The 23,881-nt window shown below is 43.1% G+C and overlaps 1 protein-coding gene across 1 annotated transcript in view; it reads left to right on the top strand.

Annotated features, from left to right (window-relative positions):
• Positions 1–23,881, top strand: part of wwc1 (WW and C2 domain containing 1) — a 58,672-nt gene that overhangs the window by 25,684 nt on the left and 9,107 nt on the right. The window contains exons 6-14 of the mRNA XM_075486573.1: positions 2,113–2,242; positions 8,665–8,811; positions 9,885–9,955; positions 10,083–10,328; positions 15,697–15,786; positions 16,812–17,455; positions 21,961–22,072; positions 22,446–22,613; positions 23,568–23,760. Coding sequence (XP_075342688.1) covers positions 2,113–2,242; positions 8,665–8,811; positions 9,885–9,955; positions 10,083–10,328; positions 15,697–15,786; positions 16,812–17,455; positions 21,961–22,072; positions 22,446–22,613; positions 23,568–23,760 — 1,801 coding nt within the window. The remainder of the gene's footprint in view (positions 1–2,112; positions 2,243–8,664; positions 8,812–9,884; positions 9,956–10,082; positions 10,329–15,696; positions 15,787–16,811; positions 17,456–21,960; positions 22,073–22,445; positions 22,614–23,567; positions 23,761–23,881) is intronic.

Below are 23,881 nucleotides of genomic sequence, written 5' to 3'. Positions count from 1 at the left end.
ATGAAAATCAGCTTTCAGTCCATGTTTGAGAAGGACTTTGAGAGGATTACTTGTTCCCTGTCACAGACGAGTGCCTCCCTCCCTCCCTCCCTCCCTCACGTCCTCATTCTCAGTTGTTTTCGCCACAGACCTCCCTCTCCTCGTCCCTCTCTGAAGAATGTGGAGGAACCGGTTTTTGGGCTGCTTGCGTGACTTGTCGTGTTGGGTGTGACGTGGCTGCTGCTTCGTCGCTGTTGTCAGGTAGTCTGAGCAGGTGTCGTTCTGGCGGCTCAGTGTTTTTCCTGATGTGAGCGATGATGACACCTTGTTAGTGAGCGAAACTTCTTCTGAATTAACTTTGAAGAAGAGTTAGGCGTGAGGCTCTTCGTACACGTCCAGCATGAGCGCTCCAGTTGAAGCCGTTGTTGGACAGCAGATTAAAGCTTGTAGTGTGAGATTTGCACGACTAATAAAAGAAGGAAAACCTAAGCCTGGCTGCAGGGTTTGATGTGTGTTTATTTTCACTTTAAAAAGAAAACCAAATCACAGAAAAAGAGGGATTCTGTAGGGGCACTGGGTCGCTTTTGTGTGATTTTCGGTCTCTATAACCAAAGTAAGAGCTGCGTCCGTATTATTGGCACAAAGCCGAGCTCGTTGGACTCCACCATGGCTGCCCCCCCGCCACCGGTCCTCTTTTTCATGGACAGGAACTAGAGGTGCAGTTGGAGAGAGGAGGGCGACTGGTTTGGGAATCTTAGAGTTCTGTTAACTTGTCCAGGACACACATTAGAGCGGTCCGAGGCCATGGTTTCAATTCAGATCCGTTTGTTCACACACACTCATCACCAACCACGACATGCAGCATGTATATAGTATACGAGAGGAAGCTGCTTAAGGTCTTTTGAACAGGGGGCCCAATTTTCTACAATGAAGTGGTTGTGGGTCAGATATTCTTTGAATACAACAGATAATCCCAGCGTTCTGGTTCCATTAGGTTAGACGATCCGGTGAGGATGTGACAGCAAAATGATGAAACACAAATGGAGAAAAACCAACGGAATAAGCAAACGTAACATTAGGACATTCATCCGTGAGCAAATTTCTTTACGTTATCAGTAAGTGTTGTGGAGAAAAGAGTAGTCGGACTCACCTTTGTAGCCTCTTATTGGGAATTTATTGATCAGAAAGACGCAGAGACGTGTACATGGCAGCATGCACGGAAATTCCCAATGACCTTAGTTTGTGAGATCTTCTTATACCTCTTAATGTTGATTGTTGTTGATATGGATGTTGCTCATGTTGGGGAGTGGTGGGGGGTGGTATCTGTGCAGTGTGGTTGTCGGTGTGGTGTTGTGTGTGATTTAATGCATGAATTGATTTGATTATTGATTTTATTATGGAAAGCACTTTGTGCTGCTTTTTAGTATGAAAAGTAAATAAAGTTTGATTTGATATCATTCTGTGGGTATTTGGCCCATACCAAATCTCTATCTGGCGCCTGCTGTCTGAAAATGCCACTACATCTTCATCATTGTCTAAACAGAGTTCATTCTGGTTCGAGCAGTGTCATGGCCCTGCTCTCCCTACATAAGTTAAATATAGAGTGATAAAAGGTACAATTTTAGCTTTTTCTTAAATATGGACGTGGATTGTGACACTTTTAGTTTTTACCAGTAATTTTCTTTTTATCCTTGGCTGTGTGTCGGAATGAGGTCGCGCAGTTTAAAGTCGACTCTCTGAACCACCTGATTGCATTTCACCAGCATCCTGGAGGTAATTTTACCTTTTATTTTTAAGGTTCTAACAGTGGAAGAGAAATGAAACTCTGACAATGACGATGGAAGACCTTCTTCCAGCTTTTTTTTTAGTTGAGTTGGAAATGTGTTGCACCATATGATGTTACAATGATGTAAATGAGGCTCGAATGAAGTTTTACAGCCGTGAGAAGCACAGAGAGCGGAAGAAGATATCTCTGCTCAACAAACAAAGAAGCATATTTAGTTTTTTTTTTTTTTTTTTTTTGCTCCACTTCTGTCTGGGTTAACTGTATGAGGACGAAGACGCCTGTCATATTTAAAATCGTTGTCCAAACTGACCTCCACCTCGTGTTCTTTTCCCCTGCTCACCTTCCAGGATCGACCAGAAGGTGTCGAACAGCCCGTACGGCTTCAAACTGCAGGAGGCGCAGGCCATCCTCAGCGAGGTCCGCTCCATCCGAGACGCCATCAGCTCCGGGGAGAAGGAGAAGCAGGAGCTGATGCAGGTAATGAATGAATCCCATTTTGACAATAACAATAACTTGGTGGTACTTCTCCTCTCATATCTTTTTGTAGTACACAATAGTAGAAACACAACATGAGCTATACAAATCAACAAGCGGGCCAGATGGTAAAAATATAACAGAACTGTATCCTTTGAGCTGTGTGTGCAAATTCACAGTCTGAACCCTCTCAGACCAGCTTTCTGTCATTTCTTTAAGGAGTCTTCATGAATAGTTCTCCAGGCTTCTTGAAGGACATCCCAAAGCTCTTCTTTGGATGGCGGCTGCCTTTTGTTCCGTTCTCTGTCAGGATGATCCCACACTGCTTCAGTAATGTTGAGGTCCGGCCTCTGGGGAGGATTCATCCCTCCATCAGACCTGTTGCCACTGATTTTCAGTCCACTTCTTGTGTCAATTGGCACAGCTCAGCCTTTTCTCCCTGTTTCCCTTCCTTAAGAACGGCTTCTTGACAGCCACCCTTCCATGGAGACCATTTCTGATGAGGCTTGGGCCAACAGTAGATGGATCAGCTGAAGCTCCAGATGCATCTCTCTGGTCCTGTGTCAGGTCTTTGCTGGATTTTTTCTTTCTTTCTTTTTTTCTTTTATTATTTTTTTGGGGCTTTTTATGCCTTTAATTGACAGGATAGTTGAAGAGAGACAGGAAGCAGGGGCAGAGAGAGGGGTAATGACATGCTGCAAAGGGCCATCCGATGCGGGACTCGAACCTGGGCCAGTTGCAGCGAGGACTGTAGCCTCTGTACATGGGGCGGCTGCTTAACCCACCACGCCACCGACCACCCCGGATACTGTTCATCTGCTCTAGATAGTTTTTTAGGCCTGACTCTTCTTCTTTTGCCCTCCATTTGTCCAGTTTCCTCAAATGATCCCGGATCACTGCACCAGAATCACTCAGAACCGTTTGGTTCGGACGAGGCTCTGTGGAGTTTTAGTCGACGAATCAGCGTAGGTGCAGAATGAAAGGAGCTTCTTAATGTCAAAGACATCTCTGTTGTCTTGGAGTGAGCTGCTTGGTCCAGTTTCTGCTAGTAGCGGCCGATCTTTGTTTAAAAGCTGCTGGAGGCTGTCTGTTACATTTCTGATCTCAAAGCGTCCTCTCCTTGACAAACAAAAGAGGGAAGAAAAAGAAGAGAGACAATACAATTGCTGACACCTGACCTCCAGAGCCACGTCAAACATGTCAGAAAGTTTTGTCTTCTAATTAAAGCAGAAAGTGTCCGTACTTCTTGAGCTGTCGTGTTCTTTTTATCTGTTTGGATAAAAACGTCTCAGCAGCTGATTCTGCAGAAGAACTCTTTGTACACGAGATTCTCCTGTCGTTCTGCGTTTCCTTTCGGACGTATTTAACCGCTTTCACCTCACACTGCAGCCGCAAAGCAGACCTTAAACTAAAAGAGTTAAAAGTGCCAGAGACCAGACAACCTCTGGATGTTTCCCCTTAAGGTCGATGAGACAATCAAACCGTTGAAGGACTTATCTTTGGGTCGATTTTGATGGTAAATGAAGAGATATAAGCAGTCTAAGGGAGAGTGTGTCCCCCGTGTTTAAACGCTGGGAGGAAAACTGACGCTTTAAAAGAGATTTACTGACTCAATACACGAGGCTGCGGGGGGGCAGGCAGTGTTTTAGTGTTCATCCTCGTGATGACACTCTGTTGAGGTCACTCAGGAGAGGCTGAGAGCAGCTTTCTGGGAAGTGACGATGTCTAAGTTTTCTGTTTTGCTGGCGTGGAATAAAACTCTGCGAGACGGGAAGTGACACTCAACTGAGATTACTGGAGAGGTTTCGGACCGGAGGATTGCAGGAGAAAGTATCCGAGTCTTTTTCACGAGTCGAGAACAAACACACCTGGTGGGTTTAAAGGGGACGTATTTAAGGAAAAATCCCCTTTTTTCTGTTCCTGGGAGCATATATTAGGAGGTCTGAAGTCACCCGCAAGTGTAAAACTCCCCAGAAACACTTTTTTGGTTTTAAGAAAGATGGTTTTTAGAGTTATTTTTGAAGGATAAACGAGCGAATCATTTTCCTCCTTTTTTTTGTAACTGTGGATCTGTTCAGTCATTTCAAATGTTTGAATTTGTTTCTGGTGTAAAAACATATGTGTATATCTGTTATATTGTTTCCTGAGTAACTGAATAAACTACTGCAGACTAAATAGTCATGAAATCTCCTTTTATGATGTAGAACTGTAAGAAGGTGAGCTGTGCTGCTTTGTTCTCAATGTTATAGACGCAGATAAAAGATTAAAGGGGGTCAGATGGTTCAGTAGATCAGATATTATTAGTTTATTATTAGTGTTGCACCGATTCCATTTTTTGGCCCCGATACCTGGCTGTGCAGTATCGGCCGATACCATACCGATACCACTCTGTTTTAGAAATATATATATATATATATATATATATATATAGTTTACAAGTTCATAAAACACATGGGGGGCTCCGATCTAATGGAGAGAGAGAAGGATTGGGAACGCAGGCTTCCTTGGTCGCGACACACACGACAGGCTAACCCTTATCACAGCACACGGAATGAAAACCCACTACAAGTCAGGCTAGCTTCACTAGCTTTAAGACACGCTTTAAACACAGCACACGGAATGAAAACCCACCACAAGTCAGGCTAGCTTCACTAGCTTTAAGGCACGCTTTAAACACAGCACACGGAATGAAAACCCACCACAAGTCAGGCTAGCTTCACTAGCTTTAAGACACGCTTTAAACACAGCACACGGAATGAAAACCCACCACAAGTCAGGCTAGCTTCACTAGCTTTAAGGCACGCTTTAAACGGCACACAGAGTCAACACACCACAAAACACGCGGCTAACCTGGAGCATATGGCGCCCGTTTAACCACAGACCCGTCACTCCTCCCCACGCAACCCCACCAATCAATACCACATAACAATAGGCCGACCTATACATAAACACGAAGTTAAAAGGAGAGGAATACTTAACTCGCCCACTTGGCGAGACCCTCCCCCGGGGTCTGAGCTTGTGCCGCCGTCCAACTCCCCGGGGCTTTGCTGGACGGCGAAGACGGTAACTGGCTGTCGGCTGGTAGTGCGCTGTCACGACCGCACAGGGAGCGATGGCGGTCCAGCACTCTCTATCGTGGACCCTGTTTTGACTACAGGAAGCACCCAGCCTCCCCTCCTCACACTCGCGCTGCAAACTCCCCCTGGCTAGCTGACTTCGTCGCCGGCAGCTCTAGATGACTGTGAATGACACCCTCCCCAGCTGACAGAATGCCTGTCGCCAGACGTCTTGCTCCTCACACATAGAAAAAGCTGCCCCGGCATTGGTTAAGAGCGGCTATTGGCCCGCTCTCATTGGTCTGGAGCAGGCCAATAGCGATAGCTGCACAGTGATCACAACACAGTGTAGCGAGTGTCGGGAGACGTTCAAGTGTCATACAAGTATCGGAAATGGTATCGCTGCCCTATTTGTTGGTACTCACCGATACCGCCATTTTAGTGCCGATCAGGGCCCCGCCCGATGCTGGTATCGGTATCGGTGCAACACTATTTATTATTCTAATGTCTAAAGGACCCAAAAGTACTTCATTCGTGGTGATTATTGTACTTAAAAAGCTGCCTATTTCAATTTTTTTCTGAGCTGAAACGGAACGGATGCAGTCGCAGCTGCTTTGACTGTAAACGTCTGCAATCAGCTGTTAAGTATTGGGGAACCTTATTTAATTAAACCTTGTATTTATACTCGTGGTACTGGCTGTGAAGCAAACTAAGAAGTTTTGTTAGACATCAATTTGAAAGGATTATCAGTTGATCAGCAGATTGCTTTCTAAAAACACGAGTTAATCAAACTGTTTAATCTTCTTATTTTCATCTGTTGCAGAAGTATAAGACACAGTTTGTTTGTTTTCTTTTTGTTTACATATTCTCAGATATTAATGAATTTAAAGACGAGTCAGAGATAAACATAATGAGATGTCTTCAAAAAGCATCAAATTCTCATATTTTGATGGCCAAAGCCAGCAAATGTTTCTTATTGTTGCTTAAGAAGCATCTTAGATAAATGTTTGTTTATCAGAGTAGCTGCAGAACGATACTCTGCTCAGGGCTTAAGAGACACGAAACGCCATCAAAGATTAAACCAAAAATGGCAGAGAAATGAATATTTTCTAAAGGTCTGGAGGCTGCGGGGCTTTGTTGTGACTGAAAGCTTCGAAGCCTGAAGGTTTTGGTGAAGACGACATGTTTGAATTCATACTTAAGTCTGAAGAAACCTGTGCTAAAGAAAAAAAATGGACCAGACTCAGTGAATAATTCCCTATAATCCCTATATAGATCAGTGAGCAGTGCTGACCAACATGTCATTGGGGTAATTAGGTGGGAACCTCCTTTCATCAGTGTTTCGTCTAGTTGGGCCCACGACACCTCCAGGAGGCTAGACAGCCATCACTGCTCCTCACACCACAACAACCATCTTTTTATTTTATTTTATTTTTATTTTTTTCCACAACCACAAGCTACCTTACCCCACAAGCTGCCTCTCACCAACTGCACACCAGTCATTGTGGGGTGGGGATACAAACCCTGGTTCCAGTAGGGGGTAGAAATAGAAGAGGTTAAGATAAGTAGGAATGGGATTTGGTTCTGTCTCTTTCGTCGTCTCCCTCCAAAGCTCCACAGCTCTCCAGACGTCTGTTTTGCACAAACTACAGTCTGATTTATAGTTTATATGCCCCAGCCTTCCTTTATTCATCCACCAGTCATCACTGCATGCGACAGTGCCGCAGTGTTAACTCATACATATATCCAGCATGGCTGCAGAGTCTATTAAAGTTGCATGATGGGAGTTGGAGTCTGCTCTCAGGTGTACATGGCGTTTTTTTATGTTGATTACTTTGAAAATCCCATAGTGTTATTAATCCAACCCCCGTAGAAACATATAGTCTTAGAATATCAGGTCAGATCTGCGTGGTTGTTTTTCTCATATCGGTTAGAAGGTAGAGGAAGAAAAGTGTGTTTAATAATAGATAATCTGCTCGCTGCCTCCCCCTTTACCATCTGCAGCTGACAGCTCAGTGTGTCTGCTTGTCTGTGTTTGTTGTTCATCTTTAGGGTTTCAGAACAGATGAGCTGTTCAAATCAGAGAAATTACCATTAGGATTAACAGCACGACTTACAAAAAAGTCCAAAAGGTAAAAAACGTTGCTTAAAGGTGGGGTCTGTGATGTTTTCTGGAGCATTTTTGTCTGAAAACCTCCTCACGACCCCATTGCACCCACAGAAATAGAATGTTTGGAAAAAAAATTAATCTTTTAGTCCATTGTAGAGGGTGTAGCAAGAGGAAATGTCTGACCAATAGAAGTAATGATGAGAGTTACTTCTATTGGATTCTGACACGCCAATCAACCGTCAGCCCCCCTCACCCCTGCGCGTTCACAGACTCGTGACTCGTTCATGTGTTTTGAAGGCGTGGTTTCGAGGGGTGGGCTGAAGGGAGAGGAAAGGTTGTGTATTTTCAAAAATATAGCTTGCAGGAACCGTTTTTCCAAGATCTCAGACCCCACCTTTAACTCCAAAAACATGAATATTTAAGGGTGCCAATGTGCAGCTTGACAGAACACATGCAAAAAAAATGACATGGAAGCAAGCGCCCCCCTTTGGCCACCAGCAGCCACATGTTGCTCTACGCAGAAATGCAGCAACATCAGTTACGATAGAGGCGCTTTGTTGTTTTCTGCGCCATGCGTTCCTGACCGGGCTTCAAAACGAGCCGCGTGCGATTTTCATCACAGCCTTGATGATAAAAGACGGCGCTCTGTGCAGCTATCGATAAGAGTCAGGGAACACAGAGGAAGTGGCCTTTACATTTTACTGCTTTATTGTTTCATATGAGCCCTTTGACCTGAGCAGCTTCATTCACAAAGTCAAAGACAAGCGTGTAAAAATCCAACAGTTGCTGGTTTCAAAAGGAGTATTTTGTTCATAAAGCAGCTACATAAGGAATACTTGGACTCTAATAATGGTTCTTTGTCTCCTTTTGATATGGGGGATGATTGGGCTTTAAATTCCAGAGCTACAGATGCTGCAGTTCTGGACTTCTGTTTGCAGAATTAACTTTGATTTTGAAGAAAACTAAGAAAACATTATTGTTCTCTTACAGCCTCTAGACTCTAGTGTTACAAAAAACCCACACATTTTCAGTGATAACGATGAGGTAAAATGACGTTTTATCAGATTAAATTCCCCGAAACAGCAGTGTAATTTGTGTTTGTATGTCAAGATCTGAGTGAGTTGTGACTCTTAGAAGACGGTGTATGAATTCAATCATTCAGGGTTGTTCAGCAGAACTCTTCATCGTTTAAAAGCGGTTGTCATGTTGGGACTTGAGTAATCTGCAGCATTCCTGTGTTGCTCCACTTTTTTTCTCAGAAACTGGCAGTTTTAAAGGATGGATTCCAGCTGGATTCAGGCTCCCAGCAAGAGCTGTGGAGCAGCAACCCGTCGCTCGCCAACTCTGAGATGTCCATCCCTCGGCTCTACTCCGATGCCGGCTCCCAGACTGACATCCCCGCTGAGGTGAGTCTCGTGCAGGCACTTCCTTTCACTTTCTTTCCCTGAAGAGAAGAGGAAATGAAGCCTTTTTCCAGCAAATCTAATAAATCTATTAAAGGGGCCATATTAAGCTTTATAGGTTTGTACTTTTCCTTCTTTGCCTTGAAGCTTTTTGCACCTGTAAAAGATTGGCAGATTTACATAAATCCAGTTATTAAAGTTATTCTCTCCCACGTAACAAGCTGCTTCTGAATGGCCTGAAAAGCCTCGTTTAGAGCTTCCTGGACTTGATGACATCACATTGTAACACATTTGCATAAAGCCTGCTGATTGGCTGCTGTAGCACTCCCCAAACAAAAAATGAGCAGCTGCTTTGCCTTTGGCCATTTTGTATGAATCAGTTGACCACTCAGAGCCTTAAAGAGACGGGAGCTAAAATGTTCCCCGACAATAAACAGCAGAAGCTTTTAAACTTATTCTAGCAGATCCACAAAATATATTTAGATACCTGTAAATGAGCTTATGATGGTGATGCCGTGAGAGATCGTCAAGTGCACCGGGCGAAATTGTCCAAATTTAATTGAATCAGTCCAATGAGATTTTTATGATTTAGTTGCTGCAAATGATTTGCCATCTTGAGCGTCTTTGGTTGGAATTGCGGCTGGCTGAGTAACTAAATACGCTTGCGTGTCAGTAGATGTCAGTAGGTGGCACAATACAGACCTTATTCATTAAAGACTGCAGAGTTAATGATGCAGACTCTAAACCGGAACATCAATGAAACCAGATTAAGAGCTCAGAATGACTAGTGGTAAAAAAAACAAAAACGGTGAGATCAAGGCTACTTGAGCACAAGTTTAATGTGGAAAACAAGAAGTCATTTTAAATAGATTGAGTCTCAACCTCAGTGTTTTGTTTGTTAGTTTTTGTGTTTGAATTTTGAACATTAGAGAAGTTTGTCTCGGTGTTTTACTGATTTAATTTGTGATGCAGAATTACGCCACAGGTTTTTCAGAGGGTTTCATCTGTGGACTCATGAGAAGTATCATCCCTCATGGTGTCATCTTTTTTTTTTTGTTTGTTTTTCTTCTTTTTAGTTCATGACCAGCAACAACAAACTGGCCGAGAAAGTTCGTCTGAGCCTGAAGTACGAGGAGACCAAGAGGAGGTAAGTTTTACTGATTTATTGTTGTTCAGTCGATTGTTTTTATTGTTTGAGGTTCCTGAAACATTCGATTACATTGAACTCGGTGTTGAGTCCATCTCTCTGCACATCCTGATGTTTTTCCTTGCAGGATCGCCACCATCGAGGTACAGATCGCCAAACTGGACAGCGAGGCGTGGCCGGGGCTGCTGGATCCGGAGCGAGATCGCCTCATCCTCATCAACGAGAAGGAGGAGCTGCTGAAGGAGCTGCAGTACGTCAGCCCCCGCAAGCGCCTGGAGCCCAACGACGCCGAGAAGCTGGAGACCGAGAAGAAACGTCTGGAGAGAGACCTGCAGGCCGCCAGAGACAACCAGAGCAAGGCTCTGACCGAGAGGTGAGCCGAACGCTCTTACACGTCGTCATAAACGACTAAAAAACCATTACCTAAGTCCTTCCTGCAGTGATTTAAAGAATAATTGTCACAGGTTATTGACCTGGCTGCTTGATATTTGTCCTATCCAATCAGAAGCAGTAAGAGATGAACAGAAAGTCGCAGCATTGTTGCAGGTTACGTTTTCAAACGTTATCATGCAAAAACAGACTTTAAAGCTTAAAACACATCAGTCAGCTGTAGAGACGGATCTTTATTTGTCAGTTTAGCACATTTCCGAAGCTCTCCATCCTCACAGATTTTTGATGATCTAGAAAATGTAAAAATTTCCCTTGAACCACCTCTGAGCAGTGAAGACGTGGCACAATCCTGCGATCATTGGCGCCTCCCTCAGTGGGGCGGGGACATTCAGCCGTATGTTTCCACTGAAGCAGCGTTCAGGTGAAACTCGGGTGGCTTTTGATCGTCTCGCCAAACTCAAAGTTTTAAACTTTGAAGACCAGAGAAAACCAACGACAGCAGTCTGAACATTTATGGACAAAACATTCCTAAAACGATACCCTGATCACATTATTATCTTTACTGCCAACATTTGTGAAGGCTTTAACCTTCTCACACGCATCTTCAGCCTCATATTGTCACAAGTATCGAAACCTATTGAAATAAATTGAAAACACATGAAAGCATCTTCACTCCAGCAACAATGGTTTCTGTCCTGGGTCTTTACACGTGGAGATTTCCCCAGACTCCCTGAATCTTTTAACAATATTCTGCTCTGTCGATGCTGAAAGACCAACGTTCTTTACAATCTTACACTGAGAAATACTTTTTTAACTTATTGATGGTTCTTTGGCACATATGGTGAGCCAAGACCCATCCTTGTTGGAAAGACTAAACTTTTGGGGACGTAAGGATGGAAGGGAGCAGGTATAACAGGTAAACAATTGAAGCCCCCAAAACAGAACCTTGTGGCACACCGTAGGCAAGATAATTCAGAAGGGGAGCTGAACTTAGAAGCAGCGGCAGAAAATGATCATAGATATCGTAGATACCACTCCAAAGCAGACCCCGATGGACCCTCTCAGTCTTTTGAGCATAATGTGATGGTCAATGGTATCGAAGGCAGAGGGTTGTGTTTTTGGGAAGTTTTTAAAGTAACTTAAAGACGACGTCTGTGCAGTGAATTCAGCTGTGCTTACATGTACCGTGATCTCCCACAGAGTAAGTTAGAGGCAACAGAATGTCTTAAACATGTTCATACAGTCCAATGCGTCATAGTGTTGGACATATTTCACTCAACAACTCGATTCCCCTCCCATGCATGTATACTGGGACCAAGACGACGGCCTACATTAATATCAGTCGAGCTGGAACCGTGGCTCAACTCAACTGTGTATAAGTGTGTCTTGAGAAAGTCCTTATCAGGGAGAAAAATGTCTGTGTGGACTAAAAGAGGTTCTTTCTGATGGCTGGCTCAGCGGCCTCTCGGGTTACAGGAACAGGAGACACAAAGAGAGTCTGAGCTCAGGTAGAGACTGACCTGTACAGCGAACAACGAGAGTCCTGTTAGAAGTGAGGAGGGGAGGGCTGCTGGTATTATGGAAACAGAGAGGAAGAAGGAGGGCAGACAGAGGATGCTCACATTCTTCTCCAACTCTTAGTAATCATGTTAACGTCTGTAAAGGTCGGACACATCATCAGCAGATGAGAAAGTCCCGACAGCGGTGAGACGTCACCAAATCTCCTCTGTGACTTAACTTTAGACTTAAACGCCCCCGCGGGGGGCGGAGCCGTCCAGGTGAAGCTGCTTGATGGAGCCGATCTGTTCCTCAGTGAAGAGCAGGACATGGAACATACAAAGAGAAAAGTAAACACAAAGGTTGAATCTTTACTGCGTTAGTTAGTTTGAACCTTTATTTCAGATGGAAGAACGAAGAAGTACTTTTAAATGTCATCATATTTAGAAAATAGAAACAAACCGAGAAGATGACGCATCAACATATTTGAGAGAAGAAAAAAAAAAGACAGAAAAGTTTCTAAAATACAAAAGTGACATTGTTGTAGAATGTTCTCCAACCAGCAGATTAACTGTTGGTTCAGGATTGGGTGTGAAGTCCCAGTTTATTTGAACAATGCTGTTATCCACTGGCTCTTTAAAAAAAAAAACATGTTTAAGATGATGGTTAAAGATGACGGCAATAAAAGTACTGAGTACTTAAGTACTGAGTACTTAAGTGAAGTCCCAGTTTGAGTACTGAGTACTTAAGTAAGTAAATGATTGTTTATGCACAAATTCTCTTTTCCAGAAACTAGGCTGAATGTAAATAAGGTCACAAGGATTATTCAACTTTCAAAAGTGGGTCCCCGGAAATGCATGGAGGTGCTGCTTTATAATTTGCTGATTAGCTGTTTGTGTTAACATGCAATTGAACAGGTGTACCTAATAAAGTGGCCGGTGAGTGTGGAACAGCAGTTTTGAACTCTTCGTGTTGGTTTCCTGTCGGCTTCAGAAGGGTTTTTAAGAGTCTTTTAGTGTTTTTCTTCTTTACACATTCCCTCTAGGCCAAATTATTAGATGTTCTAATCATATTTCTTATCATCTCTGTGCTGATGACATTCAGCTTTACTGTTCTTTCAGAGCTTCTGAGTTTTATAGATTGTCTAGTTTAAGTAATTGAAATAAAACCAAACAGTGGCTAAGTGACAACTTCCTTCAGTGAAATACTGATGAAACAGAAACTTTGATGGTGTGATTCCAGAAATGATGCGACATATTTAGGCTCTTCCTTTCAGTCGAGGCCTCGTAAATTTCGAAGTCATCTTTGACAGTTCATTGTCCCCTGAGCATCAGGAAGCATCAGCAGTTTTTTATCTCCAAACTTAGACTGCCGGTGTCGGAGGCTTTCTGCTTGTTTCAACTCATCAGCTTTGGATCACCTTCAGACTGTGCAGAGGTCTTTTAACTCATTGGCTGCCATTGACGTCTATAGACGTCAATTTAAATTCAACCGTCTATAGACGTCAATTGCGTTTTTTAACGGAGCGGGCTGGGGAACAATCTAGCGGAGTTTGTCACTAAATCTTAGGCTTGTAAACACTAAACAGAGAATATACTGGCAAAATTACTTACTTTGGATGGGAGATGAGTAAAGATCACATAGATTGTAGAAGAAGACTGAAGCGGCTTTGAAGCCAATGAGACTAATCAAAATGTTTGTAAACTATAATTGCCAAGATCGGAGAAGGAGAAAATGTCGCCGGCGAGACAAAACAAAACATTTAGGCAGCTAACGCTCGAACAGAGCCTTCTGTGCAGCAGAAGTAGTGCACCACTACTATCCACCGACGAGATACCCGGGCCAAGCGGAGAGAGTCGTCGGCGTGCGCGTATTTCACCTCAGCGGAGCGCACCACCAGACAGTTCTGATGACTCAGACAATGCTATGCTATCAAAATACCTTCTCAGTGTTGTTTTTGCTGTTTTATGGAAGTAAACCACTTTTCAGATGTTTGAGGTGTCACTAAAGCAAAAAATGTTAGCATCAAAGTCACTGTTCTGCTTGACAAGTTTCTTTGCACAAAAAGCTTGTTTTCTCCATTTTTTTTGGTCAAAAACAGCTGTTTTTGGTGAAACCAACCTATGTTCTACTGTCTATTACTAAAGGACTGAAAATGGTAGAAACAAACTTTTTTTTCCTGATGAAAGAAGAGACTCTTTCTTTTGGTAATTTCGGTGTGTACATAGTCATAAGACACACTTTTCTGTGGGTCTTGGAAAATCAGTCAAAATACTGTAAAACACTTGGCAGTATGGGTCTCTCTGCACTGAAAATGGCTGGCAGCCAATGAGTTAATGGGCACCGATGGGTCGCTTTTAAAATTGTAGTTTTACGTCCCTGTTTCAATTTAAAAAAAAAAAATGAGAAGGTGGTTCAATCACTATTAATGCTAGCTAGGAAAAGTATAATGTTGAAGTGGGTGGGGGAAGACCCTCCATCTATTTCTGTATGGAAGTCCTTGATTGTCGACCTTATGACCATGCTGAAACTTGGACAGTTTATTGATGGCAAAACTCAGTTATTTATAGACACTTGGAGGAAACCTCTGGAAACAATGGGAGTTGAATGCAATAGAGACCTAAATGGGCAACCACTTTGGACCTGATCTGCTGTTCTTGGACGCTGTGTTACCACTATAACCATTGTATCTCTGACCAGTCCGCACTGTTTCTGTTCTTGTTGTAATTATAAACAACTGTAAAAGTAATAAGTATTAAAAAAAAAAAAAAAAATTGTAGTTTTAACGTAAGAGGGCCCTACATGGTGAAGCTCCCCAGCTAATCTGCGACCTTCTGAGACCTCGCTCTTTTTCGTGGGCTCTTAGCTCATTAGGTCAGACGTTGCTGCACTCAAAGTTCTGGGATTTGCTCCACTGACTCTTTTAAAAAGCATTTTTCATTCAGACGAGCTTTTAATTGACTCGATTTTTCTGTTGTGTTCTTATTCTATTGTTATGACGTTCTGCTTTTATTTCTTGGGTTTTGTTGTGAAGCACTTTGAGATTTTTAACTGTTTTTATATCCTGAGCCTGTTTGAACCCTCCGTTCTTCATGTTTTTTTTAATTGTCCCTAAAGTCAGAAATAAAACCCAAAGTGAGACATCTTCCTGTTGTTATGACCTGTGGAAAAGCCTTCCTGAAGACCCGAGGTGCTTATAAATGCCTATAAAGCCAAACTAGATCTGCCTTTCTGACCTGGCTTTCATCTGAACTGATATTTATTTCTGCTCTTCTACTTCTGCTCATACTTTTTTACCTTGTTTTGGGATTTTTTTATTGCACTTCTTTACCCTGTTTTATTGATATTTTGTGCTTTCTTATGTGTCTCTGTTTTTTCCACACTGATGGCACCTCAGCTCAGTTTTTTTTATTGTTTTATATCTTTTGTTGTTATGTTCTAATATTTGTTGTGAAGCACTTTGTGATATTTATCTTGAAAGGTGCCGTACAAATAAAGTTTGACTGACTTTTACTTTACGTAGACGTTCACATATGAAAAGAGATTAAATAAAAAGAGACGGGGAACAGCAGCGGTTTGTAACCTGATCAGAGGCTTCTCCTCTTTGGCCTGTTTCCACTCAAACTGTGGCTCATATCAAAAGCTGTTAAGAAAGCAGCAGCTCACAATTACCGAGCACATCGCCGCCGTCGCATCACGGCGTGTTTCTGAACTTTACTTGCAGCAGGATGAGAAGATCAGGTTCAGGTGTTTCTTTTCTGTCCCTAAATGTGAAGCGGCTCTTGGATTTTCCGCTTCTTTGTGTGTGTGTTTTTTTCTTTTCTTTTTAACCTCAAAATGTTCTGTCTTTTCAGGCTGCGACTTCACTGCAAGAGGAACAAACTGGTCAGAGAGCTGGAGGAGATGGTCCGACTGGCCACGTCTCTGCATACGCAGCTCAAAAGGTTAGTCCAGCTCATCTCTGCTGTAAATAGATTCATTTTATTATCAAAGTCTGATGTTAGAGTGAGCACGCTGAGGATTGGTGGGTCTTCTCAGAGGCTGAACACAGTGATGTTGTGGACAGTTTCTGTCATGAAGTGTGCACATCTCACAGAAGTTTGAGACGTTTCCTCTCTGTTGATCCTCTGTTGAAGCTCAGGAGATTAAAAGTTTTTTCCCACGATGGATGACAATAAGGGATAAACATCAGCTCATTACCTGGTTCTTACACCTGTGAAATAATATGGTGTTTTTAAAAAAAAAAAAAATTTTTATCTTAAAGACCTTTTTAATCACTGCTGTCAGTGAAACTGATAACAGAGCTGAAAGAGAAAAAAGCAGAAGATGCAAAATATGAGATGAGAGGAACGAGTCGCCATGCCAAAAAGAAGTGACGCTTCCAGCTCTGAGCATCACTATTCCTTTCACTTTTTATCTTTTTATCATTTTCCACAATGTTGCCCATAAATCACAGCTCCCAGAATCCTTCTGCTCTCTATATCTTCCTGTAACTTCTCTAAAGGAAATATTGTTTCATCATTATTTCATAACGGCGCCGCCCTAGAGGCAGCAGCTCTGGACACGCTGCCACAGATTTCTGAAACATTTTTCTGTGCTGCTTACATCTGTTATGATCCGTAACCATGGCAACAGGAAAGTTGTTAACCTGTTGGAGCAGCTAATTGAGCTTTCCAAAGCCCAAGTAATGCCTGGAATCAGACCCCAAATGGTTGAAGGTTGATAAAGTGTTGGTAAAGAGTTTTTAATGGTGATTTATTCATTATCAGAACACAGCAGCAGTTTCAACTGAGAGGCTTCTGTTCATAATCAGTCGAGATGTTTCTGTAGGTTTGTGTCCCACCGACGAGCTGAAACAGAATTTGATTGAGATCTTTCAACCGTTTTTTTCTTTTAATTCAGTCTGCTGTCGAGGGTTGTTGTTCAGCTCTGGTTCTGATCCTCCTGGTTCTGTTTGTGCCCCCTCCAGCCTGTCGGCCAGCACCCTCTCCTGTTCGTCGGGCAGCAGTCTGGGCTCCCTGACGTCCAGCCGCGGCTCGCTAGCCACCACCTCCAGCCTGGGCTCCACCTCCTCCCTCAGTTTCACCGACCTCTACCTGGAGCAGCCCGAGCTCGCCGACCCAGACCTCCGGAACAAACTGGACAGCCTCCTGCAGGAGGGAGGCCAGGGAGGCTTCCGCCCCTCCAGCTCCATCACCACCATACACGAACACGAAGTGGTGACGGGAGGCGGGGGCAGAGACGCCGACAGGCCTGAGGGCAAAGCAGCGGGCACGAGCGGCGACGCAGGGTGTTCCGGTTCTGGTGTCGGAGCAGAGTCGGGCTCCTCCAGGATCCAGGCTCTCAGACTATCAGAGACTCCTCGCTCCATGAGCTCTTTATCTCCGCGGTCGTCCCTTTCCTCGCTGTCCCCGCCGTGCTCGCCGCTGGTCACAGACTCTAGCTTCCTGTCGGGGGAGACGTTCACAGGGCAGGCGGGGCCCGGCGGGTTGGGCCTGGACCTCCACAGCAGACTGGCCGAGCTGGAGCTGGACTCTGCGGAGCAGCGAGAGGAGCGAAGGGGGCTGGAGGAGAAGCAGAACCACAACAACACGCTGGGTGAGGACGGAAAAGGTGAGCAAGAAGACTTCCTACCTGTCTGCGGTCCGGTTTGTAAAACAAGATCTCTGTTAAACTTCCTCTGATCATCCAGAAATAAATGTAGAGTTAAACATGGTGATAGAACTACTCAGTTAAGGTGAAAGTCTGAAACTGTGAAACCATCATATCGAGTCTCTTGACATCTAAAATCTTTGAGGCTGAAGCTGGATTCTCCTGGAACATAAACTTTTTTTTACCCCCTTCATGTCTTTTGATTTTTAAAGCGAGTTCCCAGGATGTCTTTATATGTAACTGCCTGACAGAGGATTCGGTGAGGCAGGGTGTCTTGGTTTATTCAGACGTCCTCACAGGTGAGAAGCTCCTTTCTGTCGTTAGATTGTAATTTTATCTTCACGCCTGCAAAATATGAAAAGTACATTCAGAGCTTCTGTCAAAAAGGTCTGGATTTGTGGGCATTCCCACAGGCAGTGAATGAATGTGCCTTTAGCTCCACATTTAGCTCATATACAGCCAGGAAAAATAAGTATTGAACGCGTCAACCTTTTTCTTCTGTAAATATATTCCTCGTAGGGCTGTTGATGTAACATTTTCAACAGCCAAACTCATGTCTAGGCATCAAAAGAAGTAAGTTGTGCAGAAATAAGATGAAATGACACGAGTAATAAGTATTAAACTTGATACTTAAGCTGATGATACAGTTGCCGTTTCACCTCGCGTTCACGTTCGCAACCGTCTGCCTGTGTCGTACGAGTGTAACCGGAGAGTTCCACCAGGGGGCGCAACTGATCACTGCTGCCAGATTAACAGGATGTACACAGAAACACTCGGACATGCTCTGTTGGGAAAATATCCAACTATGAGCTTTTTATGATATGACGGAGCTCGGTCATTAAGAGTTTTATATGCGAGGAGAAGAATTTAACAGGGAGCCAATGAAGAGAAGCTAAAACAGGAGAAATAGGATCTCTTCTGTTAGTTCTCGTCAGAACTCTGGCTGCAGCATTTTGGATCAGCTGGAGGCTTTTCAGAGAATTTCTTGGACAGCCCAAGAATAAAGAATTACAGTAGTCCAATCTGGAAGTAACAAATGCATGGTCCACTTAAGGTTCCTCACTGTGGTACTTTGGTAAGCTGGATAGCTCAGGTCCAAAAACAACAACTTCAGTTTTGTCTGAATTTAGAAGCAGATCGGCATGTGGTCAACAGGAAGAGCTTGATTTGCTTTTGTTTTGCGTTCGATGATCTTTTCAAAATCAAGATGGAGATTGAAGTTGGAGTAACTGTGCACAGCTTGGAAACAGTACCAGGAAACAGTACGAAATGTTCATCTGTGATTGTTTCATAGCAGTTGTGGTCTAAGACGAATAACGACCCACAGAAATGTGTGACATGAACTCATCTGCTCTCATCTGTGGGGTAGCAGCAGTCATGATGACAAAGATGTGTTTTAGAGCAATAAAACCAGAATCTTTTATAGCTGTTCTGCTGTAAGACACAAATCTAAATCTAAATCTAATCTAAAACCTGAGGAAATGTAACATCAGCAGGTCAGCCCTGTCGGATGAGGAACAGCAGGACTGTTGGTGGGAAGTGACTGAGTTCAGCTGAATTTATCTGCCTCATCTACCCTTAAAATACAACAGAATCGAAGCTGAAATCATATTTTGGCTCCTGGGTGTTGTTGATGGAAATGCACTCAAGAAAAGATGCACAGTTTAGATACAACCAAGCGTCTTCCACATAAACTTTCATATCTGAGAGGTGTCTTTAAACCGTCCGAGCTTCTTATCCTCACGCAGTTGCGTGCGTCTCCTGCTGATGGTGGTAAAACCGCCTCTGTTAAACCAGTGAGGAGAGACCGATTGATCTTCTACATCTGGTTCGACTGGGCTGACCTCACAGAAACACTCGAGTTTTATTGGAAAGCGGGATACCGGGAATCCTCCCGCCCACTGGTTGTCTGAGATGAGAAATGTGACGCTAAGAGTGAAACCTGAGAGATGAAGAGAGGGGAGGTGAAAGGTTGGCAGGGTGTTGGATTGCAGCAGCTGGTTCACCTGTGCGTGTTTCTAAAGAGTTTAAACAATAAAATACAGCTCCCTCCATGATGTTCTCTGAGCCCCCCTCTGTAAAACTCTAAATGGAACAGGTCAGACTTTGAGTTTAAGTCATTTTGATACATTTCCCGTTCCACCATGTCGAAATTGCAACCCTTTTTATACCCAGTCCCCCTCATTTCAGGGCTCCATAAACCTCCATGTTCTGGACAGTTGGCTTTCAGAGCTGCATCCAAAGCATAGCAGATCCTCTATTAAACATGGTGGTGGGGGTTTTATGGCTTGGTCAGGTACCAGCACACTTATCTTCATTGATGATGGAGCTGCTGATGGCAGCTGCACAATGAACTCTGAGCTGGATACAAACATCTGATCTGCTCAAGTTCCAGTAAATACCTCCAAGCTCATTGGACGGAGCTTCATCCTGCAACAAGATAAAGATCCCAAACATCCCGCTATGGCAACACCAGAGTTTGCCAGAGCTAAAACACGGAACATTCCTGAATGTCCAAGCCAATCACCTGATTTAGATCCAACTGAGCTTCTATATGCTGTAGTAGAAAGTACTAAACATGGCTGCTCAAATGTATCCACCATTACTTTGTCCTAACTTTATGGAGCCCTGAAATGAGGGGAACTGGGTATAAAAAGTGTTGGAAAATGTAGGAAAATGGCTTTAAATTAAAGTCTGGAATGTGACTTTAAGCACATCTGAATTGTTTGATTTATAGTTATACACTGAGCAGAGGGGGGGCTCAAAGAAATATTTGTCATCCAGCAGGAATATTCTCTGCTTCCAGCTCCTTTGGGTTGAGTTTTTTTTCTTTGTTTCATGTCAGTGAGCTGAATAATCTTCAGGTATTTTTGTCTGATTGTGGGCAAGATTAAATATTAAAAGTATATCCCTCTTTTCTCTCTGCGGTCATGGGTACGAACGAGGTTTAATAGATGTTTATTCAGCGAAAATGTAAATGGTTTAAGACATGAGTTAGAATGAGAAGGAGTTTGTGGTGAGAGTGAGTTGGCGTTTGAAGCTTTGAACGCTCTGCGTGTGAACGTGACTCAGGTTCCTCTTGGAGCCACAGGTGAAAGGTGGACGTGGTGTCCGGTTTCTGTTAACTCTCCATCTTTGCTGCCAGAGCCGGGCTTGTTACCGGGTCCCAATTATACAGATGAGACCTTCTCAGAGCCAGAAAGAGTCTGAGCTCAGTGTTCAGCTCTGGTACTTTAACAGAGTATAGTTTTACATGTCGCGCTCAGTCATTAACCCATTGGCGCCTAAAGCACCTGCACCTAAAGGCTGCTCAATGCCTAAGCCAGTTTTTAGAAAAGGTCCCCAATGCCTGAGGGTTTTTTGAACTAAAAACAATTCATTGAAAACACCTAAGAAAAATTTAAAAAATTTTCGCTGGCTGGATTGTATTACTTTTTTTTTAATCAATGTTGGACATTTGGTTCATGTAGTTTTGCTTTATGATTCAGAATAATACCCAATGCTGCTATTTATTATACTACTATTACTATACTACCATTGTAGCCGAGCTGTCAAATTAGTTACAAACGCACTATTGCAGAACAGGCTAATCAAAAACACCCACCTCATGTGTATTTGAACCAATTATTGTGCATTACATGCTGCATGCGTCTTGAAAATAATGATAAATGAACAATGTTGCGCAACGCAACAACCGGCGTTAGGGACAATGTTGCGCTACGCAACAACCGGCGCGAGGGGCAATGTTGCACTAAGCAACATCCGGCGTCAATGGGTTAAAGGTCAAATATGTTGGATGTCAGTCACTCTCTGACTTCTTTCCCCGTTTTTATTCAGTTCCCAAATTTGATAAACTAACAGAATGTCAGAGTGGATTGTCAGTCATCCAGGTCGTGGTAATCCTAATCCTCCCTACCAATTGGTTTTATATTCCATTGAGTGACCACATTACGATCAGACAGACTAATCAGAACAGTGTGTACGAATATCACAAATGTGTTTGCCAGCTTCCTGAAGAGCTGCCCGATTATGTGTGAACATTTTCAATAGATAAGATGATGCAAAGTGTGTCCAAAACACCTGAATATGATTAAAACAGGTGTATAAATGTGCCCTCATTTGCAACATGGAAGTAAACTGTAAGTCAATGTGTGAAATGAGTCAAAATGTTAGATTTTTTTCATGTGGTTTGGTTAGGATCACACCATTTTCCAGTTCTTTTGTTCATAAAGTCCATTTAGAAATGTTTCGTCTCTGTCTTTACTTTAAATCACTGGTGTTTTTGATAGTTTGAAGGTGTTTGATGCAGCTCTGTGGCACACAAGAAGGTACACCAAGTCATTCAGTGGTGGTTTGAATCTTTGTATTGGATTATTCTGATGATATCAAAATCTAGAATATCGCTCGACTAATTTTGAATAAATAAATACCCTCTTCCTTGACACTATTGTTCCTGTTTACTTCAGATTCGGCCCCCCAGTTGAGAGAGGCGGGGACAAAGAAGGTGGGCGTGACCTCAGCGGTATCTGATGAGTCGGTAGCGGGAGACAGCGGAGTGTACGAACCATCAGAGCGCAAGTATGGCATTTAAAAAAAAATTCAAAATAAATCACATCTGTTACACTTTTTTTTTTGTCTCCAAACTTTTAAATTGATCTTTTTTTTGTAAATCTATCACATTTTTACACAAATATGTATTTATTCGCTCTTTCTACAAGAATCCTCATTTGCAAATAAATTCACTTTTTTACAGTTGCTACTTGAAAACTGCACATAGATGCATCTCTTTGTTTTGGAACCTTTTAAAACATCACACTTTTATCTTTGTTTAGCAGATAATTGCGACAAACTAACTGTAGATGACATGATTCCACCGTCAGATCAGACCTCAGATCAGCCTGGTATCTCACTTAGAATCTCACGAGTGTTGGTGTTTGTTTGTTTCCACCAGGCCGGGCCTGCCTGCAGACCTCCTAGGCTCCTATGAAGAGAGACTGCCGTCGGGCTGCTCTCAGGTGCAGCTCGGTTTCCGCTACGAGTCCAGAGATCAGCGCTTCACCATCTATGTCATACAGCTGTCCAACTGCAGCGCCCTCTGTCTGCCGACTGACCAGAAAATGTACGAGCTCACTCTTGTGTACCAAATGTTATGTACGGTGGAAGTTAAAAGTTTAGTGTCTTTATTTTTGCTCAGACATGTCTGGCCCATTTAGACACAGCCCGACATGTCCCTTAGATACCGTCCATAGCCTGTCACAGGTAGTAATAATAATAATAATAACTTTATTGTTCAAAACAGTTACAAAGTGTTCCAACATACACACTTCCATACATGCAAATAAACGTAAACAATATATAAACTATAAAAATATCGATAAATACAATAATCGAGGGTAGAGAAACTTAAAGTATGTTCTAAAAGTTCCAGATGATTGAGCAAAAGGAAAGATTGAGGTTTGAGAGGTTTGATTTTTGCAATATTTCTTACATGGATGAAACAAGACTGGATGAGCTGAGAGATGTGAGATTCAACATTTAGATGTTGGTCAAAGATGATACCAAGGTTCTCAGCAGATGATTTGATGTTGCCGACGAGGGGGCCAATAATGACTGATCTCCTTCGAGAAACTGTCAGGGCCAAACACAAGAACCTCCGTTTTACTAGAACTGAGATTGATGAAATTTGTATACATCCAGTTAGCAACGGAGAAGCATTCACTGAGGCAGAAGAGGCTGTTGAGGAAAGTACAACTGTGTATCATCTGCATAGCAATGGTAGGAGATTCCTTTCAATCTGTTAAGTAGATGGCCCAGGGGTAACATTTATAAAGAAAACAGAAGTGGTGCAATAATTGAGCCCTGTGGAACTCCATACATGAGAGGTACAGATGAGGATATATAGTATTGTTAAGTGCATGTCGGATAATCAGTGATCAGCGCATCTGATACCAACACAGACGCTTTACTAACCTTCATTGAATAAGTTTCCTGTAAATGGAAACCCAGCAGCAGGTTTTTAAGCGAAAGTGTCATGTGACCAACATCCTCAGCCTGTTCGTTGTGTGTCCTGTAGGTATGTGCGCGTGGCCGTGCTGCCGTGCTCGCAGGCCACTCACTGCCTCTTCCGAACACGTGGCTTGCTGCCTCAGGATGTCGTGGAGATCAACGAGGTTTTCGGCATGCAGATATCCCACAGTGCACTGCGGCAGAAGACGCTGCGGGTCGACATCTGCAACACCAGCAAGTCGGGCCACGAGGAATGTCTGGTTAGTAGAAGTTTCTGCTCTTTGGATCTCATGTTTGACATTGAGTTCTGTGTTCAAATCGACTTTAAAAGGAAGTTTAAGGGTCTAAAAAATATATTTTCCCTTCTATTTGTTGTTTTGA

The sequence above is a fragment of the Odontesthes bonariensis genome, chromosome 16 (genome assembly GCF_027942865.1).
Source record: "Odontesthes bonariensis isolate fOdoBon6 chromosome 16, fOdoBon6.hap1, whole genome shotgun sequence".
Classification (NCBI taxonomy): domain Eukaryota; kingdom Metazoa; phylum Chordata; class Actinopteri; order Atheriniformes; family Atherinopsidae; genus Odontesthes; species Odontesthes bonariensis.
This window is presented reverse-complemented; position numbering and strand designations above follow the sequence as displayed.